This window comes from Eschscholzia californica, unplaced genomic scaffold (genome assembly GCF_041429995.1).
Source record: "Eschscholzia californica isolate CP2 unplaced genomic scaffold, dmEscCali1.0.p SCAF_4, whole genome shotgun sequence".
NCBI lineage: Eukaryota > Viridiplantae > Streptophyta > Magnoliopsida > Ranunculales > Papaveraceae > Eschscholzia > Eschscholzia californica.
In genome coordinates this window covers 783,842-811,834 of record NW_028238461.1, presented here as the reverse complement: position 1 = coordinate 811,834, position 27,993 = coordinate 783,842, and the positions used below count along the sequence as shown (strand labels likewise).

At 38.6% G+C, this 27,993-nt stretch overlaps 5 protein-coding genes across 8 annotated transcripts; 4 read left to right on the top strand and 1 right to left on the bottom strand.

Moving 5' to 3' along the window:
* Positions 1 to 7,107: 7,107 nt before the first annotated feature.
* Positions 7,108 to 9,811, top strand: LOC147541235 (BEL1-like homeodomain protein 11). Of its 3 annotated transcripts, none has more exons than XM_086634049.1 (6): positions 7,108 to 7,230; positions 7,453 to 7,500; positions 7,638 to 8,330; positions 8,415 to 8,788; positions 9,261 to 9,321; positions 9,412 to 9,811. In XM_086634049.1, exons 3-6 carry the CDS (start codon positions 7,644 to 7,646, stop codon positions 9,586 to 9,588), a joined length of 1,299 nt encoding a protein of 432 aa, XP_086490175.1. In that variant the 5' UTR covers positions 7,108 to 7,230; positions 7,453 to 7,500; positions 7,638 to 7,643; the 3' UTR covers positions 9,589 to 9,811. The 3 variants fall into 3 exon arrangements, with proteins under 3 accessions (XP_086490175.1, XP_086490177.1, XP_086490178.1); XM_086634051.1 differs by having other exon boundaries at positions 7,118 to 7,302; XM_086634052.1 differs by having other exon boundaries at positions 7,127 to 7,295.
* Positions 9,812 to 10,358: 547 nt separating this feature from the next.
* LOC147541234 (protein CHROMATIN REMODELING 35-like) lies at positions 10,359 to 16,542 on the bottom strand. Its single transcript, XM_086634042.1, has 7 exons — positions 16,304 to 16,542; positions 16,014 to 16,107; positions 14,613 to 15,541; positions 13,445 to 13,645; positions 13,140 to 13,304; positions 10,809 to 12,586; positions 10,359 to 10,720 (listed from the first exon to the last, which is right to left on the bottom strand). Exons 2-7 carry the CDS (start codon positions 16,054 to 16,056, stop codon positions 10,717 to 10,719), a joined length of 3,120 nt encoding a protein of 1,039 aa, XP_086490168.1. The 5' UTR covers positions 16,057 to 16,107; positions 16,304 to 16,542; the 3' UTR covers positions 10,359 to 10,716.
* Positions 16,543 to 17,314: 772 nt separating this feature from the next.
* On the top strand, positions 17,315 to 22,559 carry LOC147541233 (GTP-binding protein, HflX). The gene is made up of 13 exons (XM_086634043.1): positions 17,315 to 18,147; positions 18,226 to 18,371; positions 19,084 to 19,200; positions 19,606 to 19,720; positions 19,801 to 19,938; positions 20,435 to 20,530; positions 20,614 to 20,727; positions 21,110 to 21,178; positions 21,317 to 21,387; positions 21,502 to 21,595; positions 21,908 to 22,036; positions 22,146 to 22,235; positions 22,330 to 22,559. Exons 1-13 carry the CDS (start codon positions 17,701 to 17,703, stop codon positions 22,420 to 22,422), a joined length of 1,719 nt encoding a protein of 572 aa, XP_086490169.1. The 5' UTR covers positions 17,315 to 17,700; the 3' UTR covers positions 22,423 to 22,559.
* A 44-nt stretch (positions 22,560 to 22,603) lies between these two features.
* On the top strand, positions 22,604 to 24,796 carry LOC147541232 (peroxidase 9-like). 2 transcript variants are annotated; one of them, XM_086634045.1, is made up of 4 exons: positions 22,604 to 23,568; positions 23,648 to 23,839; positions 23,929 to 24,094; positions 24,212 to 24,796. In XM_086634045.1, the coding sequence occupies exons 1-4, from the start codon at positions 22,957 to 22,959 to the stop codon at positions 24,628 to 24,630; spliced, it is 1,389 nt and encodes a 462-aa protein (XP_086490171.1). In that variant the 5' UTR covers positions 22,604 to 22,956; the 3' UTR covers positions 24,631 to 24,796. The 2 variants fall into 2 exon arrangements, with proteins under 2 accessions (XP_086490171.1, XP_086490170.1); XM_086634044.1 differs by having other exon boundaries at positions 22,903 to 23,568; positions 23,929 to 24,742.
* Positions 24,797 to 26,291: 1,495 nt separating this feature from the next.
* On the top strand, positions 26,292 to 27,973 carry LOC147541231 (peroxidase 9-like). Its single transcript, XM_086634057.1, has 4 exons — positions 26,292 to 26,650; positions 26,751 to 26,942; positions 27,043 to 27,208; positions 27,385 to 27,973. The coding sequence occupies exons 1-4, from the start codon at positions 26,363 to 26,365 to the stop codon at positions 27,801 to 27,803; spliced, it is 1,065 nt and encodes a 354-aa protein (XP_086490183.1). The 5' UTR covers positions 26,292 to 26,362; the 3' UTR covers positions 27,804 to 27,973.
* Positions 27,974 to 27,993: the final 20 nt, after the last annotated feature.

Genomic DNA, 27,993 nt, shown 5'->3' with positions numbered 1-27,993 from the left:
AGAGATGCAAGAGGCGGGATATGTGTCAGAAGAGGCGGACGAATGTTTCTCGGTGACAGAGGTGTCTGAGAAGATCTTCGATAAGTGGATGCTTGATTCAGGGGCGTCACACCATATGTGCCCAAATAGGGAGTGGTTTACTACCTATAGGAGTATAGATGGTGGTACAGTTATACTGGGTGATGATAGTATATGTAAAACTGTGGGACTCGGAACAATACGTATCAAGATGCACGATGGAGTGGTGAGAACATTGACGGACGTAAGACACATACCCGATTTGCGGAAAAATCTAATTTCCCTTGGTGTGTTGGAGCGGAGCGGCTGTAAGATAATTATAGAGAATGGCTCCATAAAAGTAGTTAAGGGTTCTTTGGTAGTAATGAGAGGTACTCGTTACGGTAATTTATACAAACTTTTGGGGACAACAATTACAGGAGATGTAGCAGTAGGAATCAATGGAAGGGATCCAACGGCTTGTACGAGGCTTTGGCATATGCGCCTTGGGCATATGTCGGAAAAGGGTCTATCTTTGATGTGCGGGAAAGGCTTGTTGAAGGACATGAAGAAGCCTTGCATGGAATTTTGTGAGCATTGTGTGTTCGGGAAGGCACACAGGGTGACGTTCTCATCAAGCAAGCACAGGAGCAAAGAGGTATTAGACTACGTACATACCGATGTCTGGGGACCGGCAAAGTTTGCTTCCAAGGGTGGTTCCAGGTATTTTGTTACATTCGTTGATGATCATTCGAGATTTGTCTGGCTTTATTTTCTGAAGCATAAGAATGAGGTATTCAACACATTCCTGGTGTGGAAAGCAATGGTTGAGAACAAAACTGGTCGAAAGCTGAAGACGTTAAGGTCGGATAATGGGACCGAGTACACGGATGGGGCATTCAAGGAGTTTTGTAATCAGGAAGGCATTGTGAGTAGGGGTGGGAAAAAGATCCGGAAGACCGCTATCCGACCCGTTCGACCGAGATAAAAAGTGTCCATGAACACCCGATGGTCATAATGGTCAATGGCCGACCGGCCCGAAAGAATTGGCGGACGGTCACGGTCAAAATTCTATGTCGAAGGACGGACCGCTAACCGACCGACCAATATAGACCGTCCAAATAACCGACCGGTACGAGTGACCGAATAGGTTGACCGACTAAACTGCCCTCATTTTTAGAAGTTGACCGTTGAATTTTATAGACATATGAATATATGGTGGTCGTTGGCTATAGTCATATAGTCGGCTATAGTCATATAGTCGGCTATAGTCATATAGTCGGCTATAGTCATATAGTCGGCTATAGTCATATAGTCACTCTAGAAGACCAAACATTAGTACATGGCTTAATTATATCTTGTCAAATGATGATCAACTATGGTTTTTTCTTTTTTATATTTACTTTTGATTTCTTGGTTAAACATCTTCATTTGTAATTAATTTTGTTTGTGGTAATAAAAATAAAGTTCTGAATTTAAGTAAATTTTATTGGAAAGCCCGGACCGAAACCGTCCGGTGTCCGACTGGCCCGGTAAAATAAACGGTTTTGGACGGTCAATGGACAAAGAATTCTTGAGAACGACCGTCCGAGTCTGCCCGAGTAAATAGGTGGTCACCAACAGTTTATGTCCGAGTCGACCAGTTCGATGAAGTTAGAGTCCGGTACCGACCGGTCCGGACCGATTCCCACCCCTAATTGTGAGGCACTGGACAGTAGTAAACACACCTCAACAGAATGGAGTCGCAGAGAGATTGAACCGTACACTACTTGAGAAGGCTAGATGTATGCGCTCCAATTCGGGATTAGGCGTAGAATGGTGGGCAGAATCTGTTGCTACAGCTTGTTATATTGTGAACAGGTCTCCACATTCTTCTTTAGATGGCGGCATACCTTACGAGGTATGGTCAGGTGAACATGCAGATTACGGGAGACTTAAGGTTTTCGGTTGTACAGCCTATTACCATGTTAAAGGTAACAAACTTGACAATAGAGCAAAGAAGGCAATTTTCTTAGGATATGCTACAGGAGTCAAGGGTTATCGGCTATGGTGTACGGAAGACAAGAAGTTTGTAATCAGCAGAGATGTGGTGTTTGATGAGTCATCTATGGTAGCTATGGCGAAAGCTACGGTGCCTAGTTGTGGTGATGTTGGGTCTACTAAAGCTCAAGTAGTGGAAGTAGAAGCCGAAGACCAACGGGTTTCTAGGAATCATGATCAGGTGGAGCATCAGGATAAAACTCAGGATGAGGAAATTGATGAACCCGATCATGAAGAGGTTCAAGGGGAAGGTACACAAGTTTTACAACAACAACAGCAGGATGTTTCGGTACACACTAGGCCGAAACGGTTATATAAGCCGGTACAGAGGTTAGGGTCAGACAAACCTCTTAGGCATTACGGGCAGGCAAATCTGGTTGAATATGCACTCTCGGTGGAAGACGACGAGCCGGTCACCTTCAAACAAGCTATTACCACGGCGGAAAGAGAGAGTTGGTTGGTTGCTATGCAAGAAGAGATGGAGTCTCTTCACAAGAACCAGACATGGGAGGTTGTCCCATTGCCCGAAGGTAAGTCTGTTATTGGTTGTAAATGGGTGTACAAGAAGAAAGAGGATTCTTCCGAAATCAAGGGTACAAGGTATAAGGCAAGACTAGTGGCCAAGGGTTATGCACAGAAAGAAGGGGTCGACTACAATGAGATTTTCTCCCCGGTCGTGAAACATACTTCTATTCGGGTGCTATTGAGTATTGTTGCTCACAGTAATCTTGAGCTGGAATAAGTCGATGTTAAAACCGCCTTCTTGCACGGAGATTTGGAATAAGAAATTTATATGGCTCAACCTGAGGGATACAAGGTTGAGGGTAAAGAAAATCAAGTATGTCGTTTGAGAAAGTCTCTTTACGGATTGAAACAATCCCCTCGCCAATGGTACAAACGATTTGATTTTTTCATGCTAAAGCATGGTTTTCGCAGAAGTGACTATGATTGTTGTGTATACATCAAAAAGCTTCGCGAAGGTGAATTTATTTATCTCCTTTTGTATGTGGATGACATGCTTATTGCTTCTCGAAGCATGGTGGAGATAGATAAGTTGAAATCTCAACTCAGTCAAGAGTTTGAGATGAAAGACATGGGCGCTGCAAAGAAGATACTGGGAATGGAGATTAAGAGAGAGCGGTCAAGTAAGAAACTGTACTTGAATCAGAAAGGTTACATCGAACGAGTAGTCTCTCGATTCGGGATGCAGAATGCGAAGGCGGTGTCAACACCTTTGGCACCACACTTCAGGCTCTCGGGAAGACAATCTCCTACTACTACGGTGGAGAAGGATCATATGGATCGTGTACCGTATGCTAGTGCAGTTGGCAGTTTGATGTACGCTATGGTGTGTACTCGTCCAGATATTTCACAGGCGGTCAATGTGGTTAGCAGGTTTATGGCAAACCCGGGGAAGACACATTGGGAAGCTGTGAAGTGGGTCTTGAGGTACTTGAAGGGTACCGTTGATACAGGTTTGTGCTTTGGTGGAGACACATGTCAGGTAAGCGGTTATGTTGACTCGGATTATGCTGGCGATCTAGATAGAAGACGATCTACTACTGGTTATGTATTTAGAGTACATGGTGCTCCAGTTAGTTGGCGATCGATGTTACAATCTACAGTTGCGTTATCTACTACGGAGGCCGAGTATATGGCTATGGCCGAGGGTGTGAAGGAAGCATTGTGGTTGTGGGGTCTTCTGGATGATCTAGGGATTAAGCAAGAGAGCGTAGGTGTATGGTGTGATAGTCAAAGTGCGATCCACTTGGCAAAGAATCAGGTTCATCATGTTCGTACTAAGCATATCGATGTCAGGTATCACTTTGTACGAGATGTCATAGAGGAAGGTGATGTTTCTCTCATGAAGGTACACACAGATGAGAATCCCGCAGACATGTTGACTAAAGTGGTGACGTGTAGCAAGTTTCAGCATTGCCTGGAATTGCTACAAATCGGCTCGTGTTAAGTTGCCCGAAAGGGCGTAATGGCGACAAGGTAAACTTTATGTGAAGGGTTGGTAGAACTACGATAGGCTTGATCCTGTAAAAGGGTACGTAGGCAACCATGGTCATATGGTGCAGTCGGATGAAGCTACAAAAAGCAGATATATCTTACAAGGAGTATCCTGGTGTTCGTCCAAAATTTGAAGAGTATCAAATTGTGTACGAGGTGGAGAATTGTAAGTGGAAGTTTCTTGGAGGCGGTTTAACATGAGAAGAGATGGTTTCCAATTCTTGGAGGCGGTTTAACATGAGAAGAGGCGGTTTCCAAATTTGGGATGGTTTCCAATTTTTGGCTCAATTTGGTTCAATTCCCACCGGCTTATATTACTATATAAATAGGGGTATTGAACATCTAAACATCACCAACACAACTACTCAACAACAACTCTTCTTTAGAGAGCTAGAGAGAGAGCAAGAGTGAGAGGAATTTTTTCATAGTTTTTGAGCGGTGTTAAATTTCTCGGTCGTCGAAGATTTAGTATAGAAGGTTAATTCTATACGGTACCATCTTGGGACGAACTTGCGGGTTGTGTTAGTCGTCTTCATCTATCCTTCAATAAAGATTTCTTGTTCGCCCGAGGACGTAGGCTTTAAAGCCGAACCTCGTTAATTCTGTTCGCATATTTGATTTTGACTTAGCTTTTAGATTAATCTTCATAATCGGATCAATTTCTAGGATAGGTTCGATAGCTTCCGCGACTTTTAGTTCTAACACCTTCCATGAGGACTTCACTCGAAACCTTTACCCTTCGTCCAAGACGAAAGGGTTATGGTGAAAGAGGCACTTTTTTTTTCGTGTGTATAACGGGAGAAATGAGAGAGAGTGTGAAAGAGAAAAAGTCAAAGTTTTATATAGAGAGTTAGAGATTTAGCAGAGAGACGGAACCAGAGAGGACGATAGAAATTGTGGTTGTGGTAGTGTCGGAGGTGGTGGCCAGAGGTCGCAGGAGATGTCGAAGAAATTTTGCTCTGGATATTTTGACAAACCCGCTACCTCTTTTATAATTTTATCCTCGAAAAAATTTATTGTTTTCCCGAAACGACAACCATAAAGATCATCATGTGTGGAGTATAAAAGCGAAGAACGAGAAAGTCGGCAACGGAGGATCGACCAACGACCCTCTCATATCGATGGCAAAAGTTGCTGCAAACAAAAAATGAAATTTAGAAGAGATAAAAGACATAAAACAAATTAAAAATAACAAAAAGAACTATAGACATATTGCAAATGGTAGAATCAAAGAAAGTGAAACGGGGTGTAAAAAAGAGATATTGAGACACAATTGACAGCCAAAACAATTCCTAACTCCAAATTGGTCTATAAATAAATTAACTCAAAATTTAATTTTTCTTTATTTATACGAGTAATACTAGAAAAGACTACAACTCAAAGCCTACCCAGATCTAAATGAAATCAATGTTATTCAATCCGAGATCAACTCTTGCTCTATCACGATGGACATTATTACTCTCTTAATGGTGGATTAATTTTTAATTAGTCTGGAGTATGTCTACTCTTGTAGTTTTTCTGTTTGTTGAGTAAAATTGGGAAATAAGAAACTTACTCAACTTGGGAAGGATGGGGCGGGGTGCATGATGCAGTATTGTAGTCTGGTCTGCAAAGTGCATCAGGGTGTGAGGCTCCATTTTCCTTTGGATTGAGAAAGCCAAGGTGCTTATGGTTCTTCACCTAACTATGCTATTCTTAGGTGCCTACCACCTAGACCTAGTACCTACTACCCTCTCTTCACTTTCTCTCTCTCACTATCATCCTATGGTTTATAATTAGAGTAGTAGACTAGGCACCAAAGCAAAGCAGAAAGCACCACCCCATTGCATGTTGCTTTAATAACTCATATTCTGGTAACAGTGACACCCTCTCTCTCTTTATTTATTATTTATTTATTATTTATTTATATATTTATGATTCTGGTCTTTGGTTCAGATATACATATATTACTTTAATCTTCAAAAATGGACCACACTCTGTCTAAATCAAACATCACTCATTTTATACAATCAGATTGAGACAACTGGGATTGATTTCATGTACAAACAAATTATGCAATCATTACAAATGTTATCACTCCCAATCACAATCAAATTCCTGTACAATTTCTCACATCTCTCTCATCTGTTGTCATCAACAACAGTTTTTACACCAATATAGACAATAACAACACCTACCCACAATCTCTTTTATAAGATCCCATCTCTTTCATCTCTCTCTTTCTCTCTCTTTACATTTTCAAAACTCAAAACTCATTGTGTAGTAGTAGTATGTATAAAGATATCCCACTTTTCCTCCCCCTACTTTGATATATATATATCATGCACTTGTTATAGATTATAGTTTCATTCTCCTATGCCATACTTTACATGTTTGTATAATAATACAGAAAAAAATCTTTTCTAAAATATATCATCATCTTTATAACAAAATTACACCCCCAAAATTTATCTCTATACCTAGAGATTATATTTCTCAAATTCAAAATGCCTATGATTACTTGCCTACTTCTTAGAGGGAGGACTTCTGGTCTTCACCAATGGTCAAGATTACATATTTCAAACTTATCTTAATGGGTTGAGATTATACCTCTCAATCTTATCTTTAAAACTGTCCATGCTCAGTAGACACCGACACGAGTTATACCCTCTCGTGTGTGTCCGTGTGCGTGTGCGTGTGCATGTGTGTGTGTGTATATATATATATATATATATATATATATATATATATATATATATATATATATATATGCATCATGCACTTGCTATTGATATAGTTCTATACTTTTTTTTTTGTTGAACTATATAGTTCTACACTTCCATGCTATTACTTTATATATATATATATATATATATATATATATATATATATATAGAGAGAGAGAGAGAGAGAGAGAATGAGAACCCATTGTGAGTTGGGTTAGATGTTAAAGTATAACCATTGATATCCCTATCTTTTTATTTGTTTTTTCTCTCTCTCTATCTCTTCTCTTGTCAGAGAAAAAGGTGAGGGGACCATTGTTTGTTTTCTTTACTATCTGATATATATATCTAGCTAGCTTTTAGTTACCTTTGCTTGATTTGAGGATTTTTCAGACTTCTGTATCTCTGAGGGTTTTTCAGCTTTGAGCTTTGTTAAAAGCTTAAACTAGTTTCAGACATGAATTTGGCTTCTGGTGTGAGTATTTAAATTTCACTTGTCTTCTTCTTATCATATTCTATCATCTCTCAAGTATGAATCTAGTAATGGGTATTTATCTAATCCACTCTGTTTTGCTTTCAGTATGAATGAAATGAATGAAAGAGTACTTACTAGTTCTTGTTCTTTTTTGAAGCTTTTATCTTTCAAGTAGATAACTTTTTTAGGGTTTTGATTTGATTTTTGATTGATCATTAACAGATGGAGATGGGTCTCTTCTGATGTGAGTTTATTTTCTTCCTTGAGTAGGTAAGCAAGTTCATCTTTTCTTCATTCTTTTCTATCATGGGTTAGCTTAGTTTTTTAACTTCAAATATATATGAAAAATCTTGAGTTAATCTATTTCTCTTTAATGGGGTTTTAACTAGTATTCATGTGTTTGTTAGTTGAAAATGGTTTCTCAAGACTCATCATCGGACCCGAATTCGAGTATTTTTCATCAATTTATCGCCTCAAACACGATTTCGAATCGAACCCATTTTGAAGAACATAATGTTAATCATTCTACCCAAAGCAGTGATGAAAGAGATAGAAACTTGTATTCTCAATCTTTTGGTGTACTTCCAAGTATAGAATCACTTGGGCAACAGATGTCTAGATCTATAGAATTAGTTCAATATCCGACGATAATGGATGATTCTCATCATGGCCAAAGACTCTCTTTAAGTCTTAGTTCTCATCTACCTTCAAATGCTCTTATGAACTCCTCTCAATATACTCAAAGATGTTTACAACAAGAATTCATGAACTCAAACTATTTAATGGCAGATGAACAAGTAAGATCACAAAACCAATCTTGCTCAACTTCCTTAGAAAGAGAGCCATTTGTTGCCATTGTTAGGAACTCCAGATATCTAAAACCAACTCAGTCCTTACTTGAAGATATTGTTACTGTTGGTGGGAAAGAAATCGATTTGAATTCGGATAAATCTATTCAACGATTAACACGTAATCGAAGGCAAGGAGCTCTAGGCAATTTCCTTGAACTTAGGTCAGGCTTCTGCAATAATGGGTACTCATCTTCCATGGAACAAGAACTTCAAATCAAAATTACTAAACTCATTGCCTTATTAGATGAGGTAAGAGTCATTCTCACTCAATCTAACCAATCTTAGGACTACTTAGACTTGGCAAATTACTTACACTTGTTCTTGATTTTGAAGGTTGAAAGTAGATATGAGCAATACTATAATCAAATGGAAGAAGTAGCTTCATCATTTGAAGTAGTTGCAGGTTTTGGTGCAGCTAAATCTTATACTTCCATGGCACTTCAAGCAATGTCAAGACATTTTTGTAGTGTTAGAGATGGAATAGTAACTCAAATTCGAATCACCAAGAGAGAACTTTTTCAAGAGTCACCGAGACTTCGAACGGGTCTTTCGCAACTTAGTCTATTCGATCAAGAGCCAAGACAAAATCGCCTTCAACAACTTGGGTTGATCCAAAGCCAACGACAACCATGGAGACCGATAAGAGGGTTGCCGGAGAATTCTGTTACAATTCTTCGGTCTTGGCTTTTCGAACACTTCCTTCATCCGTAACTACTTTAACTGACCTTGTTAATTCATGTTTTGTTTATTGGGACCAATATTGGCGCAATTTTTTTTTTTTGCCATAGGCCTCTCTATCAGCGGCCTTCGGACAGGACAGTCTGAGGTACGAAGGCTGGGTCTAATCCAAATAGGTTTGAATAACACGGACTAGGGACAGTCGAGGTGCCCTCGGATCGCCTTGTCCGTGAGCTTCAGACTGAACAGTCCGAGGCCCACGGCCACGGGGCGTGGTAAGAGAGGGGCGGGCCTTTGGCAAAATTTTGGGGCGTTTTATAAACCGTCCTTTTTTTATTTTACAAGAATTTTTTTTTTTTGAAGACGACTACGTACGTCGTGATATTTTAGTATTTTGTACAAGAATTGGATGGGTCAAAAAGCTGGGTAGAAATATGATACCCTTTTTGAGATTTTGAACATGTATTGAGTTGGTACTTATTTCAAGTGAACTTGTGACAGTTACCCTAGTGACCCTGAAAAGCTAATGCTGGCATCACAGACAGGACTCACCAAGAACCAGGTAAACTCTCTTTGAGTATTAGTATTTCAATTTGGATTTGTTTTGGTAGACCTTTGAGGAGACTAAAATGGTTTCTTTCTTCTTTTTCAGGTTTCGAATTGGTTTATAAATGCTAGAGTTAGGCTATGGAAGCCAATGATAGAAGAAATTTACAAGGAAGAATTTGGAGAGTCGAATTTCGATTCAGATCCATCATCAGAAGGCATCTCAATGACAAAGAAAGATTCATCAAATCGTGTCGAAAAACAGAGTGGGATTAGAGATTGATGATGTTAGTTTTGGTTGAGCTAAAAACAAACCTTCTTCTTTCAAGATATTTACATGAAAATGCAGCCTTGTTTGAGAACATGAGTTCATTTTCTTAGTTACCTCTCTCTATTATATCACGAGACTCCACCCGCCTTCATTACGTTTGTAGTTTGTTGTAAAGGTTGAAAGAAAACTTCAAAAGACCTGCATTTTGATTTTAAAGAAAAAAAATTGATCTTTTCGTGTAGTGTTCGAAATATTTTCGATTGTGAAAAACCTAATTTTTCACAGGTTTATCTTTTCATCTACTGTTCGAAATGTTTTTCGAAGTGACTAAATCATTGAAAAATATTTTATAATAAACTTTGAGTTGATCTCATGTGATTTTAAAATCATTTGTAAACACTAATGTTGTTTCTCTGATATGAAAAAATTCTGAATAGTGTCGGACTAAACAGTCCGAGTCCTTAAAGCAAGCCTTCCCACTGTCCTATCCGAGAGTCTGCCTACAAATCCCACAAGTCAAATGGTATTGACAGGAGTCAATGAAACCTGCTCCTAGAGCCAAAAAAAAAAAGCTGGGGGCCCTAGATGCCCCCTAATCAAATCCAATGCATCAAAAGATACCCTTAACAGAAGGCACTGAAAACAGTAGAGAGAGAGAGAGAGAGAGAGAGAGAGAGAGAGAGAGAGAGAGAGAGAGAGAGAGAGAGAGAGAGAGAGGTCACTAAATCAGTCTTCAACTTGCAAATGATTCCTGCTGGAGACTGGTAAGCAGCCACTAGAAGTTCAAAATTCAAGTTTTCTTCATATTCATGGTAAAATAGAGGAGTTTTAAAGACATGAAAAATCACAAATCTTTTGGGATCTTAGAACACTACTGGTAAAAAGTGCATTGTTCACTGTGAGTATAAAACATAAGGCGAGAACAAACTAACATGTTTGACTGAACAATATTCAGCAGATTCACCTTATGATAATCGATCTTTCATGCTAGCCTGAGATCTACAGAGAGTCATAGACCACCTTTACAACTATAGTTTCCCATAGGAATCAAAATTGGCTTCACAAACAAGAATATATCCATCCTGAAAACTTAACTGCAGATATTGCAATGTCTATATCCATCCTGAATTCAACGACGATTCACCTAGAAGAAAAAAGAAGTTCCTGCTATTAGATCATAAGATAGAATAGTTTTTCTAAAGGTATTATGATGTATAAGGAGTTCAACTTACCTTTTGTACAGACCCTTCACATCTTCCCCAAGAGAGGGGCTGTCCCAGAAAATATCACCGACGTCTTTCGAATCAACCTCTTCCATTTCGAAGTCATGGTAGCCACAACATTCACTCCACTCGAACCACATTTTGGAAATTAACTCCTTTCTGAAGCAGGTATTGTGGTCTTCTTCCTCGGGTGAGTCAGCTGCAACCAACCTATATGTGTAGACTTTTTTCGTTTGGCCAGGTCGAAATGCTCGACCAATTGCTTGCCGGGTAACAGAGGGATTCAGATGAACATCTAAGATCACCAAACGGGACGCACCCACCAGAGATATACCCTCTCCACATGCCTTGATAGAACCAAAGAATATCTTTGCATCACTAGAATTGTTAAAACGCTCCATAGCCCATTCTCTCTGTTCTTGAGTTGAGTCACCAGATATGGCGAAAATTTCTTTCCCAACGCTCCAACCCTTGGTCTTACTGACTAGTCGTTCTAAGAATTTCAGAGGAAGGAGATACTGACTGAAAACAAGAATCTTCTCCCCAGCAGATTCACATAAGCCCAACAAACTGAGGAAGAATTTTGTTTTGACCCCTTCTCTCAAATCCACCTTGTCAATTAACTCGTTGATCTTTGCTTCATTGATGTTACACCCTTTCTCTGCCGCACTAGATTTCTCTGAGAACTCTCTCAATTGTGGATGCACGTATACCGCACTTCCCATGGAACATCTCTTGAATTTCTCCAACCCCCTTAATTTCTCAACTGCGTGCTTCTGTTTTGGACTAAGAGAGAGAAGTACGGTAAGATCGACAAGCCCGGGCAGCTCCTCCAGAAAGTCTCCTTTATAGTAGTGAAGAACTTTGCTTGTCATCTCACGAAGATCTTGTATCACAGTAACCTTCCTCCTGAAGTCCTGATCATTCTGTAGGGTCTCTTCAACCAAATCATAGAATGATGTTTCCGCCCCACTCTTAATCTGCTTCCGCACACCAGATATTTGCACCCTGCTCATAACCCTCCGGACTACAGCCTTGGACGTATCCATTTTAAGAAACTTCGGCCGAACAAGATTCAATATATTAAATACCTCTTTCACATGGTTCTGGAATAAAGTTCCAGAAAGTACTACCTTTCGAGGAGTTTGAACTTTAGCTAACGAGACGAGTACATCTGTGCTCTCATTCCTTGGGGTGTGCCCTTCATCGAGAATAAGAATTGTTGGAACTTTCAGTAATATGTCATGGCAAGCGGCGGCTGCCGTACTGCTAGAACTGTTTGACACTATGCTTGAGAATTGTTTATAGCCTAGAAATAATACCCCTTTCTGCTCAACCCACTGTTTCAGTATATCCAACTGTTGCAACCGATTATCCGCCTTTGAAGAATAGAGGTCGTATAATGGTATTTCTTCTACTTGCCATCTCTCAAACTCTTTCTTCCAAGTACCCAAGATGCCTTTAGGTAAGACAACCAGTGGCCTGGCATTAGGATATTTTGCCAAGAAACTCTGCATAAAGCTGATAATCATAAATGTCTTTCCAGAACCTGGTGCATGAGCCAGGATGCAACCACCTGGGTTATCTGATACTAAGTTCCTAAGTAAGAAATTGAAGCCCTCAAGCTGGTGAGGTTTCATTTGCTTCATGTGCCTAGGATGCACAGCTATTTCAGCCACACCAAAATCTTGGTCAGATGCAGAAATAGAAAAGGGGGTTACTTCAACTTGTTCGCCATCCTTAGAATTCCGCGATTGAGGCATGAATCCTCTGGAAGTCTTTGTGCCCTGTAAAGAAGGGGTTGAAGTGTCAAAATGTGCTTGAATCATGGTATACTAGACTGGCAACAAATAGGATAAGCATATATACGAGAAAAATATAGCAATTAATAACTAAAGCTTCTTCTTTGTTTTGGATAGTAAGTAGACGTATTTAGAAGTCAGAACCAACCACTGTTGATTAATGTTCTGCGCAACTCGAAAGCTACAGTCGGACACATGACAACAATCCAACTTTTAGGTCGTCACTAACTAGAAAAAGTTCTACAACGAAGAAGATGACCTATCTTTTATGTTCCCACTGCATGCTGCTGAATGTAGCTATTGATGTTCGTAAAAAGCAGTGAACTTTCAAAGAGATAGTATTTTTCTGTCAAGTAAGATATGCTTGAAAGGATCCAAAATTCAGAAGCATCCTTTGGTAGGTGTTAAAGTGAAATTAAGGAAAAAATTGAACAGTAATAAAATTTAGAACATGTTAAACTTATTTTGAACACAGATAAGAATGCTGTTTTCAAATTTCAGATTAGAGAAAAAAGAAAGATCAAATGAAGATCCATACCTTGACCCACTGGTAATCAAAAATTGTCTCAATGCTCTTCGTGATCACCCCACAGACTCTACAAACATATCCAAGGTCATCCTTCAGCACAAATGAATGGTCGCACTCTTCCACTTCTTCTTCTTCTACTGCACTTTCTTCGACAGTTGTACTCTCCGCAACATCCTAGCATAATATTGTTATCACCACATTATACAAGGAAATTTGGCATCATCGAAGGATTCTTGAGCATAACACAAGTAACTATTATTGATCATAATAACCATAATTTCCTAATAGTATTACTTAGTTGATTAATTAAGTACCTTGGAACACTCTAATGCTAGGTTCATCTCCCTCCAAATGTCGTCAAGACTATCGTCGACACCACTGCCTCCGTTGCTTGACTCACTTTGTTCATCATCTTGCACACCAACATACACACCTTTTGATTTCTCCGGTTGTGTTTCCCCATCAAGATTTTTAATTTCTTCCTTGGCAACTTTTCTCTTCCGGAGATCATTTTCCTGGATACAGTTACATCATTTCAAATTTAAGCACTGTTCGCCGTTTAGTGTGGAGGAGAAAATTAACATTTACAACAGATAACTGTTCTAATTTGCCTCAAAGGAGAAAGAGTATTTTTTTTATCAAATTAAGAAAGATCAGCATTCACCTTTCTCTAGAAAAGCATGAAATAATCAAATAATTAAGTAAACAAAATCTTCATAAAAGTCCACAATCTGGCATTTGCTCACAAAAGATTCTTCTTCCTGCTATACTAATGCAATCTCTTGAGCTACTATGAAGTTTGATCATTTTTAAATAACACTTGGAAGAAAAAAAAATGTTAGAAAAGAACATGAACAAAAGACCACCACTACCAGAATTATGAGATAGGCAGGGCCCTAACCTCTAACAAAAATAATTTATCAGAAAAAAGAAAACCTTACAAGAAACGGTGGTCATATTCATCTTCGGGAAAAACTATGATTGGACAAGTGTTTGGAAGAGCAAAGGCATGCTTATTGTAACTCATGTTAATGGTTCTGGTTCTGTTTCTTATGGGAATGAGATGACAAACAAGTATAATCATTCAACACTCATTTAACTTGATATCACTAAAAAATAAGACATCCCAAACTAAACCAATTGGATACGAAAACTTGGATTGACCTTTCTTAAATAAGTGTCCTTCGTTGCAATTCGCCAATCTTAGTGTGGGCATTACTTTTATATTTTTACGGTACATAAAGGATATGATAATATGAGAATACTGCCATAACATTAAGGGCTATTGTAAGTGCAAAGTGGCCCACTGAGGGCTATAGTAAATGCATGGTGTCCATAAGAGCTATAGAAACTTCCACTACAGTGTTAAAATGTTAACAGAGAGAATCCAATGCACGAACTTTTGGCTCCGCTTCTTCAGAAAGAATCCTCTAAGTAAGAGCAACCAAAGAAGACAAAACTATTAATTCACAAAATACTTACTACTAAATCCCTGATTGGGTTTGCACCAGTTGACCTCTTTAAGGTGACCTCCTTATAGTCGTAGGAAGTCTTCTGAAATGCCTCAAAAGGTGTGGCCCCTTGATTACCATCTCCGAATTGGTAATACTGAGATTCATGAGATGATGCACCAAAATTAACCACGAGACTTTTTGTTCTGTCCAGCTCCACATTGTAAAATCCTTGCATTTGTGATCCTAGTCGCGGATCAAAGTTAGAGACTGGAAGGCCACAATGGGGATCGCGTCTCATTTTGGACACCTCAAAATCATAGTTGGAATCATGTCTACCTACAACCTGACCTCCGTTTTCTTCATCAGAGTCGAGAATTACAACTTCACCATTACCACGAATTTGATTGTCATTAGAGAAATTGGTCCTTTTCTGATGCTCAAATAAGCTAATACCGCCTGGTATAGATGAAATATTATCAACACCAAGATTTTGCATTCCTTCAAGATGTGGTCTGAACAGTTTTGAATTATCTACCCCTGAAACATCATTTTCGTCACCGTCATCATCCAAATCTATAACGTCCTGGGGTGTCACATGATTGTTTAGGTTTTTTGCTGCCTTGGGTATCTGAGTATCCTTACTATGCTGCTGACTTGAAGAATATACATTACAAAATGACTCATACATCTCAAAATGAGGAGTTATCATCTCCCACGTCCTGCACAATAATTCTTTTATTTCTTTCGTAACACTTCCATATCTACCACCTTTATCCCTCTCCAGCTCTTCCATCAGATTAGGTATAGAAAATGACTCCGAATGTTTTGTACCATTGCAAACCGTCTTTCGGTTTCCATATTTAAGTTCAGCCCGCGATCTTGAAATGTTAGGATTGCTGCCATTCCTCGTTCGGTCATTAAATACTTTGCTCCTTTTATGTCTCCTGGAATACGAATCTGTATCCAAAGGCATTGACAAAAACACCATATAAGTAAAAGATCTACTCAAACAAAAGAACTAAGAAGTATATCACGAAACCCATGAACAAGTTCTCGATAAAGCTGCAAATGATACCATGATAGGCGCTTTTAAACACCCAAATTAGTACATTCATCTAGAGACTAAAAATTGCTTAAAATGAGTTTATATCCTTTCCCAAATTGTCAAAATCTAATATTCATAACAACTAACCATGATAATCCCCTAACAGTCGGGCACGAATCGGCCTGAAATTAGGCTGACAATCGGGCAGACTATCATATATTTGTATATCCATAAACAGTTCTTTTCATTATTTGCCTAAATAGTACTAGTATCAACCAATTCCCAGTCTTCGAAAATAAAAAAGTATGAGATTTAGCTACAGTTCACATAATCAAAACACATAAATGAACTTAAAAGTTGAATCAAAATCCACAAACTATATACCATTAGGACTGAATTGATCAAACTTTCTTCGATTTCGATCCATCAGAACAAAACTTAACTTGCATGCAAGCCTCCGTATCTCACTTTTGAATCACTGTTGACAAGAAACAAATTCAAGATTACAAAATCAACAAATACTCCATCAAGTTTTCATAGAAACTTAAATTACTTAACACTTTCTACATCATTACGAGAATGAAACCCTAGAAATTTCGTACTAAATGATCAATGGATGAAGAATTAAACAAAATAGAACTACAAATGTAGGAAATAAAAACCCTAATTCTTACCTAGTAGAAGACGTTAGGAGTAGAAGGAACGAACACTAGACTAGAGAGAGAGAGAAATGAAGAGAGAGAGAGAGAGAAATGAAGAGTTGACAGTATACTACTATAAGTTTCAATGGGGTTTAGACAAGAAGACCCGATGACGGGTTGGCCCACTTAAGAGGGCTTACTGTACTATTTTTGTGGGTCCAAGATCCGAGCGATTATTGTAGCACCCCCCCTATTAAATTTGATCGGGCGATAGAAATGGTTGAGTGGTGGTGATCTATGATTAGTAAGATACAATTTGATACACAATATCGAAATGGTCACCTAGCTGCCACGTGCCAGTGGGTGACCTCAACGTGGGTAAGGTACATTTTTGTAAAATTACTACGTGTCATACTCTATAATGGGTGGAGAGTTCTATAGGCGCCGCCCTTTACTGCTATTGACGCCCCTACAACTAAATTGTGCGGAAGATGTATCATGTAAGAGAAATAAAAAGGTGGGGTGGATGATTTGCGGAAATAAGAAAAAATTTCGTGAATAAAATATCAAAGGGTGGAAAACTAAAAATGTTCTCACGAACACACCCTCCCTTTAAGTCGTAGATATAGTCGCCCGACTAAACTCGCCGGAATTTCTCATTTCCCTCTCCATGTCTTCTTTTTGTCTTCTGTCTCTCTCCCTTTATTATCTCTGCCTCCTCTCTCTTCTCCCTCTATCTCTGGTGAAAGGGAGGAGGTCCTTTTGTCGGTTTTTGGTTTCCAAACGAACTCAAATTACGATCAATTTCAAATATTCAAAATGTCAAAATTTTAATTTTATGTTCCTATAATAAACTGGGAGAAGGCACATTATTTTCAAGCGCTGAAAAAAATAAACAAAAACATCATCTTTTCTAATCGATTGTTCATCCATTATACGAGAGAAAGCTCCCGCATATTAAAATACTCGGAATCCTAGCTTAAACTACTAAAGTCTACCCATATAGAATCCTTAATTTCATTAATGTTGAACGATACAAAGTTTGTAGAGGGAGAAACATAAAACCTAAATAAAATCATCATGATCTTTCAAACCACAGCAACAATCAGAAGTTTCATATCGACTACTGATTCTGGCGAAATAGATATTCCTCTTTATTATAACAAATAGAAAGAGGGTGGCAGAAAGAGATTAATGAGGAAAGAGAGGGGAAAGAAGAGAGATAACCGATAGTGGTGGTGGGCGGAATTGATAGTCAGAAGTAGGAAGAGATGATGATATTTTGTTGTCGTACAAAATTTGACAAAATTCAAAAATTTTTTATCTTTTTTTCCACTAGAGCCGGCTTGCACATTTTTGTTTGGAGTCACTACTACTACTACTAACACAGCTAATTTGAGAGAGTCGGCCGCGGGCCTTTCATTTCAACCATGTCCATCTCCCTGACCGGACGCTTCTTCTGCTCCACCACCACAAACACCACCACGTCCACTCCCTCACTGTCAGTTCATCATCATCACCTCCTCATCAAAACTTCACTTCAATCCATCTCCTCTTTTAAACCTAATAATCTCATACCCTTCCAATTATCTTCATCGACTCGACGAGTTCTAAGAGAAGATATTGATATCGACCTCTTGAATCCTGATGAATTGAACCACCACCATCATCAAGACCACTCTTTTACTGATTCCAACAAAGAAGAAGAGATTCAGACTGTTGTTGTTGATAGTAATGAAGTTTCTAAGGTTGAAGTTGAAGAATTAAATGTAAATCAAACCAAATTTGATTCCAATAGAGCGTTTAAGAAGAAGAAAGATGATTATGAAGAAGATAATGATTATGATTCTAGGTTTAATTTGAGAAACGGCAAAGAGGTATCCTACTATCCTCTCTCTCTTTATATATATATATGTTATATTTGATGATGTTCTGATTTGAACTACTACTACTAGGTTGTGGCAGAGAAAGCATACCTAATTGGGGTTGAGTTGAAAAGTAACTTAGTGGATGGTTCTTTTGGGATAGAAGAATCATTGAAGGAGCTAGCTCAATTAGCTGATACTGCTGGTCTAACTGTTGCTGGTTCTTCATATCAGAAGTGAGTCAGTCCTCTGGTGGTTAGTTCTATCATTGTTATGCATAACTTTACTTCATCACATGTATGTCATAAATTCTGAGAATAGTCCCACATGGGGAAAGTTGTCATCTTTGTAACAAAAAATGTTATGTCTAGGTCAGTTTTGAGTTGGATGACTATAACTTTAACATGGTATTGGAGTAAGACTAACACGTGATAAGTTTGAAAGCCATACCTGCTCTACGTCACCCCCGAGAAGAAAAAAAAGGACACGTGTTAGGCTCATAGAACCCCAAACGTGAAAGGGCGTGTGAGAATTGTCCCGCATGAAAAGTGGGTTTCACTTTCTATTAGTGTAAAAATTGCCCATTGCTCAACCTAGTTAAGGTTTGCCTTTTAATTTTTCCAAGTATAAGAAGAAATGCACATATCTTGACCACTCTTTATTTATGTTGGATCTCGATAGTTTGACCTATATGTACAAAGTATTGACATTTTTCTTTTGTTGTTAGTCTTCATATTACATTTTTATAACTCTCAAATTCTTGTTCACTTCAACGAGAAAAACAACCATACCGTTATAGAATATTAGTTGCCCCATAGAATACCTGATCTTATTGTGTGTGTACTATGATTATATCATGTGGGTTTGTGTAATTGCTGCTTTTGGGAGCGAACAATGCAGTTCCGTTTGCCGTTTTTCTCATTGCTAATTTTTATTTTTATGGTGAAGACTTGCTAATCCGAATCCACGAACCTATATCGGATCTGGAAAGGTTGCTGAAATAAAGAATGCAATTCATGCCCTGGACGTTGAGACAGTTATATTTGATGATGAGCTTTCAGCAGGGTGAGATTCTGATAATCATGTTTGACCAGTGCATTGCATCTTTTTAAACGTAAACGAAACATAATTTGGCTCTGCCCATTCGATTGTCATGTCTGTATAGCTGGTGTCATGTATGCTACAATAACCCGACAGTAAATATGCACTTTCTGAGGTGGGTTATATCGGTTACTAGACTTTCTAGTAACTTTTCCTAACGTTAGGAGGTTTGTTTATCGGTTGGCCTTGGAAGACAGTAGACACACGCCTACTAGTCCATAGAACTCTTTTCATTAGGTTGTGTATGCCAGAGGCTTAAGCACGAGTGACAATTAAATAACGATAATAAATTAATAATAAAACGAAAAGGGATGCAATACTAACGGTTTTAAATTATGGCACGGTCCTCATGGACATGTCATATTCTAGGCAACTAAGGAATTTGGAAAAGGCTTTTGGTGGAGCTGTCCGAGTTTGTGACCGCACTGCTCTCATCCTTGATATCTTCAATCAACGAGCTGCAACACATGAAGCAGCTTTGCAGGCAACTATAGCATCTTATTTTTGAAGTAACACTGACGCTATAAATAAGTAATTCTATTTAACGATAGGTAGCACATGTAGGTTTCACTTGCACAAATGGAATACCAACTACCAAGACTAACAAAAATGTGGACTCATCTTGAGCGTCAAGCTGGAGGCCAGGTGAAGGGTATGGGTGAAAAACAAATTGAAGTGGATAAACGTATTTTGAGAACCCAAGTAAGTAATTTAACAATTTATGTAGTTTACATTAAATTTGCCTATACAGAGTGTCCACATTACATGACAAATGAAATGAGACCCGTTCCTTGTGCAATTTCAACAGAGTTGGACTTTACAGCCGATTGGTTGCTATTTTTCCCTTGATAAACCAACTAATAAAGGCTCATGTATATCTAAACCCTGTTAAGTTATTCATTCATGTGACATCCTTTAAAGGCCTCAACACATGCCGTGGATCACGTGTCTTTTTTCATTTCAGATAGTACTAGTGGAAACAAGTGTCGATAAATTTGTGATCTTTTATCCTATGTTTCCTTAATGTCATGAATATTAATCAAGACGTTTTGTGGATGCCCTTCTTTTACTTACGCCAACTTTTTTATTGGCTTCCCCACACTGATTTTTGTGTATACTTGCATGATTATGGTTCCCCTTTTTATTTTCTTGTCATTTTACTCTCTCACGGAGATCTCAATCTGTTAATTCTGTACAGATTGGTGTTCTTAAAAAAGAGTTAGAATCTGTTCGGAATCATCGAAAGCAGTACCGGATCCGTCGTTTTTCAGTTCCAGTCCCTGTAGTGTCCCTGGTAAGTACACGATATGTTGCTAAAAGGCTATGTAGTCAGCATGTTCGATAAATTTTGTTCACTATTCATTATTGAAACTGCAGGTTGGGTACACAAACGCTGGAAAAAGTACACTTCTAAATCACTTGACTGGAGCCAATGTTCTTGCCGAGGATCGATTATTTGCCACACTTGATCCAACGACTAGAAGAGTACAGGTCAGTGAGTACATTTTAAAAGACTTCTTATGCATATAGATATATAAGGCAGCGCTGATAGAAAAGGGAAAAAGACAGGCTTTATAAGGCACACCTTATTTTATACAAAAGTACGTTGGGAACAATTCTCTCTAGTAACTTTGCTTGCAAAGTGACCTAGCTCTCTTAGGATGTCCCTACTCAGGTTATCTCTGCAGTTCTCTACCAATTATGTTAATAACACATCTTTACAAGACATAAGAACTTAATCAGATAGTCAGATTAAATTTGGACGGGACTTCGAAATTGGGATGTACAGAAGCCAATCCTGAACTTTGTTAGACACAACGCGTATGACTTCGACTTTAAATTGTAAGCACGAATTCATTGGCTCGCTTTGCAGATGAAGAATGGGAGGGAATTTCTTCTAACAGATACTGTTGGATTCATCCAGAAGTTACCAACTACGCTTGTGAGTTTCTTGTCATGCTTTAAACTAATAAAATTCTAGCTTGCAAATGTCGTAAACCTATCTTGGAAGCCATGAATCTGATGATGCTGTAGGATCTTATTAGTTTATATTTTATCTCATTCCTATATTTTACCACAGGTTGCTGCATTTAGAGCAACACTGGAGGAAATATCCGAGTCATCACTTTTGGTACACGTGGTGGATATCAGGTACGATTCTCACATTATAATTGAATAAATACATTGTAGAAACACTTAAGATTTCCGTTATTACTGTAATAAATAAAACAAAACTTGTTGACCTACTGTTGTTTGTATTATCAGCCACCCACTTGCACAACAACAGATAGATGCTGTTGACAAAGTCCTGGCCGAACTGGATGTGGCATCAATTCCGAAATTGATGGTCTGGAACAAGGTAAAATTAGATAATGTTTTAGGTAGAAAATCTTAAACTATCTTGTTCGAATCACAATTAGTTTCCTTTTCTTCTTCCCTTATCACTTTGACATTGCGGGGCTCGGGTCTATGACCCGGCTCAGCTGGAATTGAGTTCGAGCTGGGCTGATGTTCTATCGGTATTCGGTATACATTATAGTATATTCTGAATTCTGATTATATAAAACATTTCGTACTTAGTTTTGTAACTAGTGTGACAATATAGTCTCCTCGTGGCCAAATATGAAACCAAGTTTAAAAGAGCCAAATGATTTTGAACTTCGTATTATAGGTCGATAAAGTCAGCGACCCATCTAAAATCAAGATAGAAGCGGAGACAAGAGAAGACATTATTTGTCTCTCTGCATTAAATGGTGATGGATTACAGGAATTCTGTGAAGCAGTTCAAGCAAAACTAAAGGTACGGGCTTCGGTTTCAATTTGTTAACTTCTAGGCTAGTCCGACATTATCCATTCACCTTGAAAGTGAATGCGTGCATGCTTATTGTAATTTTTTTTTGCACGAGCAGGACTCAATGGTATGGGTGGAAGCCCTAATTCCATTTGATAAAGGAGAACTCCTCAATACAATTCACCGTGTCGGAATGGTAGAGGGAACTGTAAGTATGACTGTAACCTGACAATAAAAACCCGTAATAAAAACTTCTGCGATTCAACTTTTCCATTAAATCGTTCCCTGTTTCTTGTTTATAGGAATATACAGAAGCTGGGACGCTGGTTAGGGCTCACGTTCCCCTCCCTATCGCGAGACAACTAACTCCAATGAGGCAGCTTTATGTACCATAAATCTAATTGTTGCCGGTTGTTTTACACATTCTTGTAGCTTTATGATCACAGATAAACAGAAAGCATTTTGATTCTGTGTATAAAAAATCAACTCTTCTGTATATGTAATGAGTAATTACTCAGGTCGAAGAAGAAAATCTTTTGACTGAAAGAAAAAAATAGCCTCCTTATGGCATTTCTTCTGCAATTTCTTAAGCTTATAATTGGTTACTCGCCGTTTTGACCCCTAAGAGTCCAAAATGATCAATTGGTCACAAAGTCGGGACAAAACAGGACTTAACCCTTAAAATACACCGACCCCATTACAGGAAATGGGGCCTAAGAAAATAAGAAATAGACAAGGTCAACCTAACCTATGAATTCCTTCCTACTCCATAAGAGGATTTGGTAGGGAATCATGGAGTTGTCAATCCAACATCTTTACATCACATTTTCAAATCTATAAATACAAGGAAAAACAAATGAGAAGAGCATCATCATCATCATCATCACCACCACCACCTAAAAAGAAGCACTCTAGGAGTTTGAGACACAATGGCTTTTGTTAGAGCTTCTTTTAGTTTCATGGTCATGCTTCTCTTGTCTTCTTCTTCTCTTTCCATTGCTTTTCCTGGCTTCCCTGGTTTTCCTTATAATTGGGGTGGCTTTGGTGGGTATAATGGTGGTGGTGGTGGTGGAACTGTTGGAGGAGGGAGTGGTGGTGTTGGAAATGTTGGAAGTGGGAATGGTGGCGGAGGAACAGTTGGTGGTGGAGGTGGGAATATTGGTGGAGTTGTTAATGGTGGAAGTGGTGGCATTGTCGGGGGTGGAAATGGGGGAGGTGGCAGTGGAAGCGGTGGTGGAGGAAACAGTGGAAGTGGGAATGTTGGTGGTGGAAATGGGAACGTTGGTGGTGGAAATGGCGGAAGTGGGAATGTTGGTGGAGGAAATGGCGGAAGTGGGAATGTTGGTGGAGGAAATGGTGGAAGTGGGAATGTTGGTGGTGGAAATGGTGGAGTGAAGTCTGATTTTTCTCCAGGATTTTACCAATCTTCATGCCCTCAAGCTAATGAGATAGTAATGTCAGTCTTGGAGAAGGCCATTGCCAAAGAGCCAAGAATGGCTGCCTCTCTGCTCAGACTTCACTTCCATGATTGCTTTGTGCAGGTTCGAAAACTAACATACATGAGCTTGTTTACTCGTTAATGGTTGTTAAGTTTATGTAATTTGATCGAGTTGTTTTCAGGGTTGTGATGCATCGGTTTTATTAGACGATAGTCCAACAATAGCAAGCGAAAAGCGATCAATTCCAAACAAGAATTCAATTCGGGGATTTGAAGTTATCGACGAGATCAAAGCTAAGATAGAAGCAGCATGCCCTCAAACTGTTTCTTGTGCAGATATTGTTGCCCTTGCTGCTAGAGGCTCTACTGTATTGGTAAGCTAGAAACCCTAACAAGCCGATAAATGGATTATCAACCAAGACGATATTCCTAGTTCTATAACAATCTTTATATATCGTAACAGAGTGGAGGACCTAATTGGGAGCTTTCATTAGGAAGAAGAGACTCAAAGACGGCGAGCCTCAGCGCTTCAAACAAAAACATTCCTCCACCGAACTCAACCCTTCAAAACCTCATTACACTCTTCAACCGCCAAGGTCTCGACGAAGTAGACCTTGTTGCACTTTCAGGTAAGTCAGTTACTTGGACCAAGTCGTCTGAGAAAATAGAAAAAAATACGTTTTCATTTGGAAGCAACTGCTTTTCAACACAGATATTTAAAACCGTTTTATTTCAAAATTCTGCAGGGAGTCACACGATCGGGGTGGCAAGATGTGTTAGTTTCAAGCAAAGGTTGTACAACCAAAATGGAAACAACGAACCAGATGTGACTCTAGCGAGAAACTATTTCAATGACTTGAAATCAGTTTGCCCTAAATCAGGTGGTGATAACATTATATCCCCATTGGATTTTACATCCCCTACAAAGTTTAACAACGGTTACTTCAAGCTCATATTGTGGGGTAAAGGGCTTCTAAACTCCGACCAAGTTCTACTATCAGGAAATGGCCGTAAGACAAACACGATGAAATTGGTTAAGAGTTATGCTCAAGATGAAGGACTCTTCTTCAAACATTTCGCTCAATCGATGGTAAAGATGGGGAATATTAGTCCTTTAACTGGTAATAAGGGAGAAGTTAGAAAGAATTGTCGTCGAATTAACTAAAAATAAGTAAAAAATTTATGCTGAGTTGACCTCTGTTTAAGTTTCGCTTTCTCAGTTGTTGTTTGAGTGTGTGGTTTCTTGTACATGAATCGTGAATGAATTGGCTTAATCCTCTCTTGATGTTAAAGAAAGAATTGGAAGGAAAAAATGTTTGATTTGATTTCTCTATCTGCCGACTGAAATCCTATTATTATACACGTCTCTCAGGTGTCGTCTCTGATATAAAAACAAAGAAATGAAAAATCATATCTAATTCAATGGTTTGTTTACTTCTGAGAGCTTAGTTTGGTTTCATGGTCATGGTTGTCTTCTCATTTACTACTCTTTCATAGCTTTCCCTGGCTAGCCTTTAAACAAAGACGATAGTGTTGGGAACAGTGGAGGGTATGTACGTCGAAAGACACAATCATCAAACTCTTGTTCAGGTATCTCAGACCAATACACAACAAACATAGACTCTTATCAAGACTTACAAACAAACTCACCGAACAATTCAAGTCAACAACACATGACAAGTCAGAAGGGATGATGCTTATAGTAGATCCTCACGTGGATCGCAATCTCAAACAAACAAATAAAAATATTAATTAACAAACATAGGCTCACCATTAGAAGGTATCTACCTAGGAGATACATTGCCTAAAGAACAGAAACCATGTGAATTATCTCAATAAATTCGTCCATCGGAGACTGTTCTGACACCTTGTACGAAAACAATCATAACTTCTCACTCGAAAATCGGATTAATGAACCGTTTAAACTACTAAAAAGTAGACGAACAGACCTTTCCAACCATATAAGAATCAAACTTAGATTAATTATATATCTACACCAGATTTAATTTTAATATAAACCGACGTGCAGTAGACACTGTTCTGACACCTTGTACGAAAACTATCGTAACTCTTCACTCGGAACTCGGATTAACGAACCGTTTGAATTAATAGAAAGTAGACAAACATAAATTTCCAAACATATAAGAATGACACTTAGATTCATTATATATCTACACCAGATTTAATTTTAATATAAACCGACTGCAGTAGACACTGTTCTGACACCTTGTACGAAAACTATCGTAACTCTTTACTCGGAACTCGGATTAACAAACCGTTTGAACTACTAGAAAGTAGACAAACAGACCTTTCCAAAAATATAAGAATCACACCGAGATTCTTCATATATCAATACCAGATGTAAGTTGAATTTAGACCAAAATACTGTCCTCTCTATATGTTTTATGAAATTCTAGATAAAACTAGTCTCTAAGCCATTTAATCGTTCTTTCATGTGATTAACAATACTATACCTATCATGGAATAAATTGAAAGAGCCTACAAAAAAATTAGGAGATAGGAAATCTACCTCTTTTCGCGTTAGATGACTTTAAGACCACAACCATGGCTTGTTCTCTCACTAGAGAACTCTATTTCCATCACTTTTCTTCTTTATTCCTCCTCCCATCACTAAGGAGCGGCTGCACCCTCTTTCTTTTCTATAGGGTTTTCTCAAAAGTGAAGAGAAATAGGGTTTTTAAACCCACCAGTATTTCATCTAAACAAAACTGACCTAGACTTTTATTATTTCCACCCAATTTGGTATATCAAGAAAATAGGGGTGTTACAATTTGGTTAGGAGAGCAGTTATCGGAATCAATTTGAGGACTATAAGAACAAGCGAAAGACCAATAAACAAGATCATCAGTAAGAAACTTACTACAATTTGATCTCCAATGGCTTCCCTCAGAGTTTCTTTCGGTTTCTTTGTGATGTTTATCTTCTCTTCTGCTACTCTTTCCATTGCTTTCGCTTTCCACAGTGGTGGTGTTCAGACTGTGGCTGCTGGAAATGATGGTGGTAGGAATGGTAGAAGCTATATTCGCCTTTTTCCGCAATTTTATCAATTTTCATGCCCTCAAGCTAATGACATAGTAATGTCAGTCCTGGAGAAAGCCATTGCTAAAGAGCCAAGAACAGCTGCTTCTTTGCTCAGGCTTCACTTCCATGACTGCTTTGTGCAGGTTAGAAAAACAATCACAAATATAACAATTCCTCGATCAATACTAATCCTATTTTACAGATGTAAGTTCAAGTAGCTGAGTTCTGAATGAATGTTTTCAGGGTTGTGATGCGTTGGTTTTATTAGACGATAGTCCAACAATAGCCAGTGAAAAGCGATCATTTCCAAACAAGAATTCACTTCGGGGATTTGAAGTTATTGATGAGATCAAGGCTTCGTTAGAAGCAGCATGCCCTAAAACTGTTTCTTGTGCAGACATTGTTGCCCTTGCTGCGAGGGGCTCCACAGTACTAGTATGGGGATTTCTCAGCTCTTGCACCAAAAACATATATATTTATATGAATTAAGAGAATTTAACTTCTTAACTAATCTATTGTCAATATGGTGAAACAGAGTGGCGGGCCTTACTGGGAGCTTCCATTGGGAAGGAGAGACTCGAAAACAGCAAGCATTAGTGGCTCGAATAACAACATTCCCCAACCAAACTCGACTATTCAAAACCTAATAACGCTCTTCAATCGTCAAGGTCTTGACGAGGTAGACCTTGTAGCCCTCTCAGGTGAGATAGTTAGCTAGCTTTCTTAAATCAGAAGAAGGTAGGTCTGGCGGGTCATGGGAGTGCAACGCCTCGCATAACCCACCAGCCTATATGTCCAGACGAGTCAATCGTCTGTACTACTTAGCAGAGCTACTGATTTTTGAATTATGGTTCCATAACTACATATACGTTTACAGGAAGTCATACTATTGGGGTGGCAAGATGTGTGAGTTTCAAGCAAAGACTGTACAACCAGAACGGAAACAACCAACCTGATGAAAATCTAGAGAGATACTATTACCATAACTTGAAACCCGTTTGTCCTAAAACAGGGGGTGATAACATAATCTCCCCTTTGGATTTTACTTCTCCTACAAAGTTTAATAACGCCTACTTCAAACTAATACTATGGAAGAGAACACTTCTGAATTCAGATCAAGTGCTGTTGACAGGAAATGGTGGCAATACAAAGACAGCAGAGTTAGTGAAGAGCTACGCTGAAGATGAAGGTCTTTTCTTCAGCCATTTTGCTAAATCAATGGTAAAAATGGGTAATATCAGTCCTTTAACTGGTAATAATGGAGAAGTTCGGAAGAATTGCCGCATAGTTAACTGAGAAAGTTAACTCCACGGTGGTTTAAATATGAGTTCTGTTACTATTCTTTCTTAAACTTGAATACTTGTCAACTGTGATATTTGTTGTATTGCTCGTGTAGAGTGGGTTAAAGTTTCTTGTTGTAATTGTAAATGGTAAGCATGGAACTGTTGTTTTCTCGTGTTCTAAAATTTGACTTGGATCTCAGTGA

What these genes read in the sequence shown, in the direction of transcription:
- LOC147541235 (XM_086634049.1), top strand. Translation starts at nt 7,644, where the DNA reads ATGGTTTCTCAAGACTCATCATCGGACCCGAATTCGAGTATTTTTCAT. An exon ending in TCATTGCCTTATTAGATGAG is followed by an intron (nt 8,331 to 8,414) that starts GTAAGAGTCATT and finishes TTGATTTTGAAG; the next exon opens with GTTGAAAGTAGATATGAGCA. An exon ending in CAGGACTCACCAAGAACCAG is followed by an intron (nt 9,322 to 9,411) that starts GTAAACTCTCTT and finishes CTTCTTTTTCAG; the next exon opens with GTTTCGAATTGGTTTATAAA.
- LOC147541234 (XM_086634042.1), bottom strand. Translation starts at nt 16,056, where the DNA reads ATGGATCGAAATCGAAGAAAGTTTGATCAATTCAGTCCTAATG. An exon ending in TGATCAATTCAGTCCTAATG is followed by an intron (nt 15,542 to 16,013) that starts GTATATAGTTTG and finishes CTTTGGATACAG; the next exon opens with ATTCGTATTCCAGGAGACAT. An exon ending in ACCCAATCAGGGATTTAGTA is followed by an intron (nt 13,646 to 14,612) that starts GTAAGTATTTTG and finishes AACTGTATCCAG; the next exon opens with GAAAATGATCTCCGGAAGAG.
- LOC147541233 (XM_086634043.1), top strand. Translation starts at nt 17,701, where the DNA reads ATGTCCATCTCCCTGACCGGACGCTTCTTCTGCTCCACCACCACAAAC. An exon ending in AGAAGTTACCAACTACGCTT is followed by an intron (nt 21,179 to 21,316) that starts GTGAGTTTCTTG and finishes ATTTTACCACAG; the next exon opens with GTTGCTGCATTTAGAGCAAC. An exon ending in TCGGAATGGTAGAGGGAACT is followed by an intron (nt 22,236 to 22,329) that starts GTAAGTATGACT and finishes TCTTGTTTATAG; the next exon opens with GAATATACAGAAGCTGGGAC.
- LOC147541232 (XM_086634044.1), top strand. Translation starts at nt 22,957, where the DNA reads ATGGCTTTTGTTAGAGCTTCTTTTAGTTTCATGGTCATGCTTCTCTTG. An exon ending in TCCATGATTGCTTTGTGCAG is followed by an intron (nt 23,569 to 23,647) that starts GTTCGAAAACTA and finishes AGTTGTTTTCAG; the next exon opens with GGTTGTGATGCATCGGTTTT. An exon ending in CTAGAGGCTCTACTGTATTG is followed by an intron (nt 23,840 to 23,928) that starts GTAAGCTAGAAA and finishes ATATCGTAACAG; the next exon opens with AGTGGAGGACCTAATTGGGA.
- LOC147541231 (XM_086634057.1), top strand. Translation starts at nt 26,363, where the DNA reads ATGGCTTCCCTCAGAGTTTCTTTCGGTTTCTTTGTGATGTTTATCTTC. An exon ending in TCCATGACTGCTTTGTGCAG is followed by an intron (nt 26,651 to 26,750) that starts GTTAGAAAAACA and finishes GAATGTTTTCAG; the next exon opens with GGTTGTGATGCGTTGGTTTT. An exon ending in CGAGGGGCTCCACAGTACTA is followed by an intron (nt 26,943 to 27,042) that starts GTATGGGGATTT and finishes ATGGTGAAACAG; the next exon opens with AGTGGCGGGCCTTACTGGGA.